Source organism: Strigops habroptila, chromosome 6, assembly GCF_004027225.2.
Source record: "Strigops habroptila isolate Jane chromosome 6, bStrHab1.2.pri, whole genome shotgun sequence".
NCBI lineage: Eukaryota > Metazoa > Chordata > Aves > Psittaciformes > Psittacidae > Strigops > Strigops habroptila.
Genome location: NC_044282.2, coordinates 75,636,055 through 75,648,834, shown reverse-complemented (window position 1 = coordinate 75,648,834; position 12,780 = coordinate 75,636,055). Strand labels below are relative to the sequence as shown.

Here is a 12,780-nt window from a genome sequence, read left to right as displayed (position 1 = left end):
TTCCTTTATGGAATGGGAGATGTTTCTTCACTGTAATATTAAAATGGATAAATTTGAAAGGAGTTTCAAAGATCAGTTGTTAGAAAGATCAGAACAAACTTTGAGTATTTCTGCCTTTTCTGAGTCACAAGCAGGATTTTTACAGTAGTCTGTGTATGCATTTTTCACTGTTCCTGTAAAATGAAGTATAACATAAGCTGTAGGACCAGAGAAAACAGTTGTATTCCAAAATTGGAATATATGAAAAATGGCATGTTTTATCAGGTTATTACATCTTCTCCTTTCTCAAATACAGTGATTTTTCTGCCTGTATGTATCGATGTCTGCCTTTAAATACAAAGATGTGTTCTTCTGTTCTTTTGCTACTTGACTTAATAGCTTAAGGGTTGTGTAACTTTTGCCTTGAGTTTTTGGGGAGCTAAAATGGTGCATGTGATTATCACAAAGCTGTTCATTTTAACTTGAATTTATAACGTCCAATAAATCCTTCTTCCCCCTTACCCCCCCATTTATCTGTAACAATTCTGGCCCTAGACAACTTCATCATCTCCAAACACTAGCCTGACTCCTGACAGCAGCCCGTCCCTGGCAGGAGGAATTAAGCGGAAAGCTGAAGATAGTGACAGCGAACCTGAGCCAGAGGATAATATCAGGTGAAGCCATTTTTATGTAGCACTTTGTTAGCAAATTGCTGAAATAGATGCAGTGTAATTAATGCCATTTAGCTCAGAGCAGCGGTGCCTTCAGATGCTTTCCTATGATCTTTTTATCCAGCGGTAATTAATGTGGAGGGTTAGAATATTCACTGAATTCCAGGGAGATGGGTAAGCTCTAGCTGTTAAATCTAAGTATCCAGATTAGTATGCGTGCGGGTTTCCATCCTCCAAGCCGCTACTCCCTTTGAGACCAAGCCCTAGATTGACTAGACATCCACTGCTCAGCTGTGATTATGTGAGCTGAATGCCACTGTTTTGCAGTTGAATTTTTGAGCTATTTAACCCGTAAAATTCAGTTACATTCACATGTGCAGCGTTATTTATCTTGACTATTGAAATATGTTTTCCTTCATCTCTGATTTGTAGCAGAGATGTTTTGTCTGTGATGAGTTCATTAAATGGCTTAGGACAGCTGATCCCTAGATGATTACAGAATAGGAATTTTATGAGAATTAAGTGTCAGTGAGGTACCAGTGAGGCTGCATTTATCAAAGGTTTAAATCAAGCCATCACCCGTTAAGCCAAGGGTGAAAGCTCTTATTTTTGTTAAAGGCTCTGCCCTGCTAAGTGCAACCAGTAGGTTTGTGTTTTCTGTAGAGGCAGGGGATGTAGGTGGACATGGGAAAACAATAAGGGTTACTTCATAGTGAAGTACTGATAATGAGTGCCCAGCGCTGTTGTTGTGGCATATTTGTGACATCTAGCCCATCAGATCTTCCAGTAGCAGGTATTCAAGCTCTCAGTCTTATTTTCTTTCCTGTATGTGCAGATCTGAATGGATTGATTTCTATTTTTTAAATCAATCAAGCAGAATTTGTACCTAAAACCAGGATAAATTTGGATGTTGCTTTCCATTGGAATTTTAGCTGAGCTTCTAAAAGAAGCTGTAACAGCTTTACAACAACTAGTTGAATGAACTGTGGTGATTTACAAGTAGCAATAGTTTTGACAGGCTTGGTATTGTCAAGCAGAAGGATATGCTGCCTTCATCTGTGGTTATTTAAGCTCTTTTGTAGCTCAGAGTACTTATTCAGATGCTTTTCTGAGTGGAAAATAATTTTATGCTTCTCACAGTAAGTAAACACAACTGCATAAATGTACTGGATGGCAAAGTTGTTGTTTGCTAAAATACATTTTGTATTTAGAATGACTTTAACACTAGAATGAATAGTTGTAGTCAGCCACCAGATTGGGTTTTGTTATCCTACAGAAAAGGGTTTTGACGTTTCTGCAAGTGCCTCACTGCCAGGGAGCTCTTAGGGCAGATGCTCACAGACTGCAGATGTTCCTGACTCTGTCCTTCAGGGCTTTAGCACAAGTCCCCTGTCCTTGCTCACCTGCTTTCTAAGGTCTTGAAAACATCTCCTGGTTTCTCCATCTCCTCATCAGTTCGAATCACCTTTGATTAGCTCAGGTCAGATTTTAAGAAGTATTCCTGCACTGGGCAAGTAACCTGAAGCAGAAGCATGGGAAGATCTATTTTGCAAACCCCAAAGGATATGCATCATGTCAAAAAGCATAAACCCGTCTTTGCTCTCTCTTTAAGGCTTCATTCACTCTATTTAGTGCTCTCTGAGATCCTGACAAGTGTGAGTTTGAAGTGATCTCACAGATTACTTGTGGCCTTTATGTTCTCTATGTAATTTAAGGTGGTCACAGCCTTTGTGGAAAGGGATCTTTGATGATGGTTTTCAGATGTGATTATGCCAAGTTTTGAATAGTGGAGAATAAAATTCGATTAAAAATTATTATTAAGGGATTATCTGATTTAATCAGTATCTACATCAGATTTGTAATTTGCTTTAGTTCACTTGAATACCAGAATTCATGTGAACTTTGAGATGTGTAAAATGCACGCACTATGGTGAATAGTAGGTTTAAATGTTGTTATTACTATTATTATTATTACTATTATTATCATCATCAAAGTAAAACAAATCAAAAAATCCCCAAACCCACCCCAGATAGTTTTGTGAGGGAGGCCAGTTCTGAAGCATGGTATGATTGAACCAAATGTTAAGTAGAGCTTTATCTTTCCATTTCTTAACCTACCTCTTTAGATGGCAGTCTCTGAGCTGAACTGGAATCTCCCCCAAGATGAAGTCATGCCTGTTTGCACTAACAACTTGCAGGTTTATGTGCATATTAATGTGTCTTGCTTGGGGCACAATTGTTCTCTCAGAAGTGACATGTCTCCTCTTGAATGACAGGGGACACAGCAGATAGAGTGAGCAGATAAAATGTCCAAGGAAGAAAGGCTCTGAGCCCATAGGCAGTGATTCCCATTGCTGCCTGTGCCCATCACCACTGTATCCCCCCTGCCTTCTCACTTTTCTGAGGAGCCTATGCTCTGTGCTTACCATTAATCCTCATGGAATATTTTTGCTCTAAATGTGGTCCAGTATATCACATCAGTCACTTTTTCCTAGCATTATAGAGCAGAGTTGAGGAATTCAGGTGCTTCTGTGTCAAAGACGAGTGGTGGTTTCCCCTGCCCCGTCTGTAGACAGACATAAGGGGGAGCTGTGGGAAGTAAGGATCAGTGGTGTCTGAGATTGCTCCTTGAACTCCAATATCCATCTCTGGCATGAAAGACTGAAAATCCCTGTGTAAAAGGGACCTTGTGTGATGTGAGTCAGCAAGGCCTGGATTCCCGAGTTGCAGATAACTCCTCTACTCGCAGCTCATCTGAGCAGCAGTAGAGTACAGAAATCAAGCTGCTGCTGCTTATTGTTTATTTGCTTGCTGTTTATTTTGAGTAGCAGGGAAACTATCACTTTTCTGCTTGAGAGGAGCATTAGGAATAGAGGAATGAGCTTGATGTGAGAAGATACTCCAGCAAGATAAAGACTCTGGCCTAGGGTAGGTTAAACAAAACAAGGCAGGGGAAGAGTTTGTTCTCTTTGTAGTGGTTTAAAGAACCAAGTTCAAATGGCGGGTTTCGTAGTGGGTTCCTGATGGGAACGATGAAATTACTGACTAGGAACAATACTGTTGTGAAAAATCCTCACAGCACCAGGCGCAGGTTTGAAAATCATCCCTGCTCCTAACAAGTACTTTGAAGATGTGTTTATCAGGATGGTGCCTTTGGAATTTCATCTGGATTTTCTGTGATGCCAACCATCGAATTTCATTCCCTTGCTGTTGAGCATCAGGTTTTATGCTTTCATTTAAGTTGTCTGAAACTGGGGATTGAAGGTGCAAGTGACTTTGGCTTCTATTTTAATTCAGGTGTGTAAATGTGCATATACTGGCAGGTACTGACAGCTCTGTGTGTGTGTTGTGCAGGTTGTGGGAAACTGGTTGGAAGCAGCGCTACTATAAAAACAAATTCGATGTTGATGCATCTGATGAGAAATTCCGGCGCAAGGTTGTACAGTCCTACGTGGAGGGGCTGTGCTGGGTCCTCAGATACTACTATCAGGTACCTACAAACTGCTGCTCTGAGACTGCACTTTGCTGTTGTGTCTGCTCCCTGTTTCTTTTCAGGAAGCAGTCCTTGCCCATTGCTCGTGTCTGAAACGCAGTGGTTTTTTTGAGGCTGGAATAGAAGTGGGTGCCCGTTCCGTTTGGCACTCCTTATGTGAATGCAGTTTTTGTTTCTCACATACAGTAACGCTGCTTGTTGGTTTATTAAGGCCTGATGCACATTTTTCCTTTGCCATACATAGCCACGCATAGGGAAATTGCAGATGACTGAAAGAGTGAACAAAGGACAAAGCCTGTGAAACGCCAGTAAGAATTTGAAAGGAACAGAGTTGTCAGTCTCCTCCATGGGTTGTAATGATGTTCCATGAAGTGCATTGTGATTGAAGTAATCTCTGTCTGATTTAAATCTTTCGATAATTGAGATGTCAGATTGGTGGGAGATTACACACACATACTGGGGGTTGTGGCACCAGTGGTTAATAACCAGCTTCGTGCCCTGAAGACAGAGTAAGTTATATTGGTGTGTGACCTGGGAACAGAATGTGCTCGAGCTGGGGAAGTTCATCTGCCTGGGCAGGGCTTTGTGGCTTGAGTACAGTGCCCTGTTGATAAAACCACACCTTTTCCATAGGGGGCTTGTGCCTGTCCAACTTAAAGCAGGGCGAACACCCACCTGTGCCTGCAAAAGACTATGCAGTCGTAAAGTTAGCTTGTTTTAATGTGTACTTCTGGCTTTTTTGTGTTTGGTTTTTACTCACTTTTCCCCTTGGAACACAAAGGGAGTGTGTTCCCTTCCACTGTATTTATTAGTTGAGTTTGGCTCTGACTCGCATGTTATGGTGGATGAAAATCATGGAGTTTAAGGTTTGCAGGTGTGTTGCAGTTGCTCCGCATCCTTGAGCAGCTCCTTCTGCAAAGGAGAAATGTCACCTGGACACCTTTATAGGTGGAAATTCCTGCGATCCTGCACAGTTAAGGGCTGCTGAAAGCAAACTGTGTTCCTGCTAACCATGGCAGGATATAGTCCTAGAACTCCATACGTGCCCGTATGTCTCCAAAGTGTGTACATGAATCTTCAGCTTAGCTCTAAGTATCTGCTGGAGAACTGTCAGTGATGCACAAGCCCACTGCAAAGGGCAGTCTGGATTGTAGGGGAAACTGAAGGGCTCAGAGGAAGGGAGTATATGGCAAAACCAAGGTAATATTTACAAGTGACCGAAATATTCATACTCGTTTGAAGACTGCAAAGTTAAGTTTGTTTTATTCAGAGAAGTGTGTGATAATATTTACAAGGTGACCAAAATATTTATACTTATTTGAAGAGGTGAAGTTTGTTCTATTCAGAGAAGTGCGCATGGGGGGTGTGTTCATTGCTTTGTGCTCATGGCCTTGTGCAGACATCATCGTGTGCTCTTATAGCTGTTCAAACCAGAACTGCATCTGCATGTGCACTGCTGAGATCTGTGGCTTTAAATGCATAGACGGACCTGTACCAAACTGAAACCAATGTGGGCACGTCCCTGCGCAGCACTCACTTGCTCAGCTTGTAAAACCAATTTAGTGTTGAGATGTGTGTAGGTGACTCCTGGTTCTTCTGAGCCTGTAGCTGCTGTGGCTGCCGTGGCTGGTGCCTGTAGGAGGGGTGGGTGATTGCAGCTGCAGAGAAAATAAATTGGTGAGGTTGGCGAGGGCTGCAGGCAGGACCACGGTGCTCTCAGGGAACCTGAGGAGCTCCACTAAGACCTCAAGGAAGAGTGGCTGTACAGAAAATATCTTCTGGTTTTGAAGTGTTCCAAAGGAAACCTTGGTAACAGCACACAGATGTTTTGGGCTTTGTATTTGCTGGTGTGCTTCATGCTCGGATTACTCCAGAAGAAGGCAAGTGTCTCTCTACACCTTACTAAAATGACACTGCAGACTTAAACCAGTGCAGCCATGAAGGACTTGCACGTGCTGCTGCTTTTTCTTGTGTAACCTGCTGTACATAGTATTGGAATGGAGCAGCAGTCAAACCTCTTTTTACCCATATGGAAATCAGATTAGGAAGCTGTTGGACTTCTGTTGGGGAATATCAGAATAGGTTTGCTTGAGGGTTTGGGTTTTTTTTCTTTTTACTATAATAAGAATTGCTTCCAATAACTCTGCTCATTGTCCATAAAACTTGTGACAGAATCCACATGTTGTGCTGCTTCTGTTCTTATCCAAAGCTCATAATGCAGAACAGGCTCCACTAGTGGGGACACCTGTTTGGAGAAGAAAAAAATAGATTAAAACAGGAAGGAAGCACCCACCTGGCTGTTGAAACCCACTGCAGCCGTCTGAAGAATTGCATCTAATAATTACGGTCTCTGTAATTTTATAGCCAAAATCGCTCGAAGAGCCTCATTGACATTTACTTATTCAGAATTGGAAGTCAAAATAGTAGCTTTTGTTTCAAGTGGTGCTGCTAAGAAAAATAGCTGAGGAGGTGAAAACTTGACTTAGACCTTCTAGAGCCACGTTTCCTTTACAAAGTGCATTGTGTTCTGGTGTGTGGCGAGTTTATTTTCTCCTTTTTGAGGCTTATTTTGCCTCTTTGAAGTGAGGCACTTTAGAGTTCCCAGTACTCAAGACAGATGAATAAGAAGGGAAAAGCAAAATGTTGCTCCAAGTGTATATTAGTGCTGGTACTGAGCAGAAGAGTAACAGTTAAAGCCAGAATGCTTTTCAGCCTGCAGCAAAGCTTGTTCACATTTTCACACCTTGTGGAGTGTATCGTGGCAGGGTTCTCTGGTCTCCATATTCCCAAGTTAGCAGTGGGATTTTGAATTGACAGGACTACAAACTGTGTGCTGCCAGAGAAATACTTCCCCTGTTCCTGTTGAGAGCAATCATGGCTCTGCCCGGCATGATCCTGCTGCATACACAGTTGCAGAGAACCTGGAAATTCCTTCCCTGTGTCATTTCCCTGTTCCAGACGTGGCAGCAACTCAACACAAGTTGAAATCGTGTCCAGTTGTTCCAGACTCCTGAGTTTAGCCCCGGGGCTGGTTAAGTGTGTGAACAGACCATGATTTCCTACTCTTTGCAAGGAACTTTTATGCTCGATTGTACTGGACTTTGTGCATGTGCTCGTGTGGTTTATCTCGGGGGGAGGAAAAAGGCATGAGGTACGTCACAGTGTCCTGAAGCTGAGGTCAAGATGCTTCTGTAAGGTCTTTTGTGTTGTTCTGGTGCTAGGTCCTGTCTCTTTGGCTGTCTTCCTTAGTGACTCAGACCTAGCACATAGCAAGAGTACTCTGGCATAGAAGTCTATCTGCTGCTCTGTGCTGCTGAGGAAGTGCCCGAGGCCTCCACTCCCTGTCCCGTGAACTCACTCGCTCTAGCCTGGCTATGAACAGTTAAGTCCCATCCTGAAGTCCAGAGTACCTTTAGAGGCAAGAGCTCTTTCTTTTCTAATCCTGGGGACTCTTTCTCCTGGTTGATGCTGGGTGAAGCGTTGTCATCTTTAGTGACTGGGCTACATGAGTTATTTATTTCTTACTTCTCTGATCTGTCTGATTTATGTTTCTCTGTCCTAGGGCTGTGCCTCCTGGAACTGGTATTACCCTTTCCACTATGCTCCCTTTGCTTCTGACTTCGAGGGTATTGCAGACATGCCTTCGGATTTTGAGAAAGGCTCCAAACCGGTAGGACACCCTCCTTCCTTTCTTCATGGCTTCACAGCTCGTTACAAGTATCCTACATCTGCTTGTTTCATTCCAACAGTTTAAGCCTCTTGAACAACTTATGGGAGTGTTTCCAGCTGCCAGTGGGAATTTTCTGCCACCAACGTGGAGGAAGCTCATGACAGATCCAGTAAGAATCCTCACTGTATCTCTCTCTATAAGGTTCTGTTGTCTTGCAGTGTGTGAGCATGACTTGCTGTTGCTTCTTCAGGCAGAAAACTAATGGGGACCAGGTGGGAGGGTTTGGTACATTGCAGAGGTTCTTCAAAGATCCTTAAAAGAGGTTCTTTGAATTCATATGTTTCAGTGACAAAAATTGGTTCCTGACTCGTATACTTTGAGATTGTTTACGTGCTTATAGAAACCTTGCAAAACTCCACTGAGGAGCAGATGCCTTAACCCAGGTATCTGGAATGATTCCATCCTGCTCCATTTCTTGGTTTGATATTCTTATAGTAGTGGAAGTGCCCCACCACACTTTGTGTTTCAATGGCCTTTAATAAAAGATGTTTCTGTTAGTCAAAGTTCTTTGCATCCCCCTCAGCTGTGGGTTGCCCGCCCTGTGTGAAGTGCAGCACTCGTGGCATTCTGAATCAATCCCACAATTGGCTTTAATGATTTTCTCATTTATTTTCTCAAATACAGGAATCAAGCATAATTGACTTCTACCCTGAAGACTTTGCTATTGATTTAAATGGGAAGAAATACGCTTGGCAAGGTGAATTTTCAACTTTTTATTTCTTGAGCTATACTGTACTGACCTTAGGCTTAATCTGGGCAAAAGTAGGAAGAAAATGGAGAACGATCTTGGTGAGACAGTGATGCACCAAGTCACAGAGGGAACTTGTGTTCCTTGGCATGGGGGAGAAGCGCTTTGCAGCAGGTATATTTTTGAAGAGAAATTAGTATGAAGAAGACATGCTGGTTTAGCAAGTGATTTAGGATTGCAGTGATTATTAGTAACTCCAGCAGTCATTCCAGATTTGTCACTGTGTCCTGAACTAGATTAATCATGTTGCTATTATTATCAGCCTTACTGTGTAATTGTCTTTTGTCTCCTTTGCATTTAATGAATGGATCTGGTCCTGTTCAATCAGTGGCTCATTAGTACCTTGTGCAAAATGCTTTGGGGAATATAGAAATATTTGGATGCATCCAAAGAATGAAAAAGCAGTTGCAGTGCTTTAATGCATCTTCTGCTTCCTTTAGAGAATATTCATTTTAAAGGTCTGTCAAATTCTGTGGCTGGTTACACTATTCACCCAAGAGTGTAACAGCTCAGTTATAAATCATTATTTGGGTATCTGAGCGTAAGAAAGCACATGTTCACTCTGAGGGTGGTGAGACCCTGGAACATGTTTTCCAGAGGGGTTGTGGAGTCTCCAGCCTTGGAGATACTCCAGTCCCAGCTGGACATGGTCCTGGGCAACCTGAGCAGCTCATGGCCATGCTGGGGCAGAGGGGGTGCACTACATGATTTCCAGAGGTTCCTGCTGGCAGCAGTGGTTCTGTGAACCTTCCCCCAAGGCAGCTCACCTGTGTTGTGAGATGGCCACAGGCAGACACAGGAGTATCTGGCTCGGGACAGTGTTCTATAATCAAAGAGAATATACCCAGGCATTATGAGATGTGTGGCATAGCAGGTTTTCCCTCTGTACCTTGAAGCTCTTTCTTACCCCTGCAGTAACTCTGGCAGCTTTCCTTGGTGCTTTTGTCCAGTTATCAATCTATAGTCTGAAGCAGTAAGGCTTTAAGTAGCTCCCACATGCTTTCAGCAGCCTGTGGCATTACTTTTGAGTCATTTAATGCTTAATGGTATTATAAACTCTTTGTCTGGATTAACATCTGGAATTCTCATGCTTAAGAGGCAGTTGTAAAATAAATGTTTTCCAAGCTGGAAGTACAAACTACCTCAGTTACAAAGCACCTACTACACCTTGCCCTCTTAATGAAATGTTTGAAGATCTTCCTTTTAGAGATGTGATCGTGCTTCTGAAAGCTCAGCATCGATCCTTTTGCAATCTCCTGGTTATGAACACTTCCTGTTCTGGTGTCGTTCTACAACAAGTGTGGTGTGAAGGTGAAAATAAATTGTTTGTTTTCCAGGAGAGGCTTATCACTGTTTCCCTTCACAAGTAGTTATGTTCCAGCTGAAACCTGGACGTGCCTGAGGTCTGGTGCTGTCTGTGATAAAGCAGTAGTCAGTCTGCGTGAAGATTATCCTCATGCTTCACAAGCAGGGGTTGGTGAGGTTGGCAGCAGCAGGCTGAAAGCTCTGCTCCTCGCTGGGTTACAGCGGGCTGAACATAATTCTGATAAACTTCTGGCATATTTAACATATTACTTATGGTTCGTTCCAAACTGGTTTTGTGAGGAGAGGATACCTTGGAATTGGGGTAATTACACTTTAAAAGTTGAAGTTGTCCCCTTTCCTTCAGCTCTAGGGCAATAATATTTGTTTTAATAAAGCCACGTCAAAATCTAACTTCTGAAGCAAAAGTGTTTCAGGCAGACCAAGTTTTAGGTTGGGAATCTTAAGCCTGTGGGAGTCCAAAGTCTTTGTTGCACCTTATGTGGCACCTTAGAGTGGTGACAGACACATCTGAGATCTGCCTGCTGGTAGAGGCACAAATATGAAGCTATGAGTATCAGTTGAGTAGAAGCCTTTGCTGTTGTCCTGCTCAGGAAAAGCTCCAAGTGTTCATGGTAAGGGAAATAAAATGAAAACTAGAATAATTACTCCAGATTCCAGCCAATAAGAAGGGTGACAAGTGAATCTTTGAGGAATTTTCATACTAAGTTTTTTGGTGCTTTTTTGGATTTTATGACAGAAGGAAATGGAGCATACCAGGGAAGGCAATTCTCCAGCTTCATCCAGTGTGATTGAGTTGGCTCTGAGACGTGGTGTGTAGTGAGGGATTTGGATCCTGAGAGGAGCCTCCGTGTTATTAAAATGAATAGCTGGCATGAATAGTCCCTGATGGATGGTGTCTGCATCACCTTGCTGCTGAACTTGGAGCGATTTCTTCCATTGTTGTCTCTTAAGAAATGAATTAGAATAAAGCAGCAGGAGGGGAGTATCTGTAGCATGAGACAAATGGTGACTGTCCTACTGAGCTCCTCTTGCTCCTAAACAAGGCATGTGTGGGTAGAGGTGGCTGCTTCCTAATGTCTACTCAGGATGGGAGGAGGAAGATGGAGGGGGTAGGAGACAAACTTCCCTTTTCAACCTCCACTACTGCTGAACTGCTTTCTCTCAACAGCCTGTAGGGTGACAACCTTTGTAAACAGAGGGATTTCCTTCCTGTGGCTGATGCAGCAGTTGTTCCTTGGGTGAAGAAGCTATTGGAGTATTCCATGCTGGTCTCTCCTAATTTTTTGCCCAAGAACTGTGAGAAAATACTGTTTTGGTTTTGTAGGTGTTGCGTTATTGCCGTTTGTTGACGAGCGACGCCTGAGAGCTGCCCTGGAAGAGGTGTACCCTGACCTCACCCCTGAAGAAAGTAAGAACTGGGATATTCTGTTACAGCTTGTTATTCTAGTGTGTTTCACCCTAAATGAAGTGTGAAATTGAGCAACCTGCTCTAGTGGAAGGTGTCCCTGCCTGTGGCAGGGGGTTGGAAGTGGATGAGCTTTAAGGTCCCAGCCTGAACCATTCCATGTTTCTATGAGCAAGGTATAGCAGATGTTTGGATGGATTGAATTACAGCAGGCTGTAGCCTCTTCTTCATGGATTATGCTGGCAATTAGAATGATCCTCGATGGGTTTGGTTTTGTGGCTTTTACTTTTCTTCTACACAAGAAGATCTGCGTAAGATTTAGGCTGAAAATCAGATGGAAGCTTAATTGTGTGAAAAGCTTCTACCAGTGGACACTGTCACAGAACTTGTTAGATGAACATGTTACAAGCAAAAGCATAAACTCTGTTTCCATGGTTTGGGTTGATGGTACCACTTGAGGGTGATGGCCGTTCTGACCAGCAGGCTGGCTGTGTCCAGTTGTGGGATGGGAAGCTCTGTGTTCAGCTTCTATAGGCAAATGTATGTGTTACTTTCTCCACTGTACAAAAATAATAGCTGATTCCTGTAAACTGCCTGGGAGGTTTGGGGGTCTTTGGGGTGTCTGGTTTTATTGTACCCAGCCTGGCTGTATCTTCAGCATTATCCTAAATTCAACATTCCTGCCATTGAACACAAGATTCCCATTGTTTTACTGTCGGACAACTACTCTTGTGACCAGAGGCATCCTGTTCTGGGCAGAGACACGCTCTGAAGGAATGCTCAAAGCTTTCTCTTAAATCACAGTGAAGCTTTCCTTTAGTGGAGATGTCAGTATGTGTGCTGGTCAGCTGTGTTCCTTCCTTCCCTCTGTGCTCAGAACTCTTATCCCATTCTCCTCATCGTCTCTAGGCAGAAGAAACAGCCTTGGTGGTGATGTTCTCTTTGTTGGAAAACACCATCCGCTTTGTGACTTTATTGTGGAACAGTACAAGACCAAAAACACAGAGGTAGGTTGTGCTTGTCCTGAAGGGACTGTGGAAGTGGTGAAGGTTGGAGGGCTAATAAAGTGCTTCAGCTGAAGAATTATTTCTTCCATAGCCAGTGGATATTCCCCCAGAGCTGTGCCATGGGATCCAGGGCAAGCTTACGCTGAATGAAAATGCTGTTCTTCCAGACCAGTGAGTATGGCTTTTGGAACGGGCTGTTTGATGCTGAAGGACATTGCCTTCAGTTGTCTCTGCACTTAAATAAATATCTTTGTGCCCACAACAAGAAACCCAAAACTCCTGACAAGGCAACGTATTTAGTTCTGAGGTTAAACATGCTTTTCCCACCAGGTTTCATAGTAGTGTGTGTGTCTTATCATCAGCATGTATAAAAACCCAAGCAAGTAAAGCTTCATTCTGTGATCCTGTTCATCTTTTATTT

At 43.0% G+C, this 12,780-nt stretch overlaps 1 protein-coding gene across 1 annotated transcript in view; it reads left to right on the top strand.

Annotated features, from left to right (window-relative positions):
* Window positions 1–12,780, top strand: part of XRN2 (5'-3' exoribonuclease 2) — a 49,579-nt gene that overhangs the window by 14,453 nt on the left and 22,346 nt on the right. The window contains exons 16-23 of the mRNA XM_030489635.1: window positions 535–653; window positions 4,005–4,140; window positions 7,706–7,813; window positions 7,893–7,982; window positions 8,498–8,570; window positions 11,272–11,355; window positions 12,262–12,359; window positions 12,451–12,530. Of these exons, the coding sequence (XP_030345495.1) occupies window positions 535–653; window positions 4,005–4,140; window positions 7,706–7,813; window positions 7,893–7,982; window positions 8,498–8,570; window positions 11,272–11,355; window positions 12,262–12,359; window positions 12,451–12,530 (788 nt within the window). The remainder of the gene's footprint in view (window positions 1–534; window positions 654–4,004; window positions 4,141–7,705; window positions 7,814–7,892; window positions 7,983–8,497; window positions 8,571–11,271; window positions 11,356–12,261; window positions 12,360–12,450; window positions 12,531–12,780) is intronic.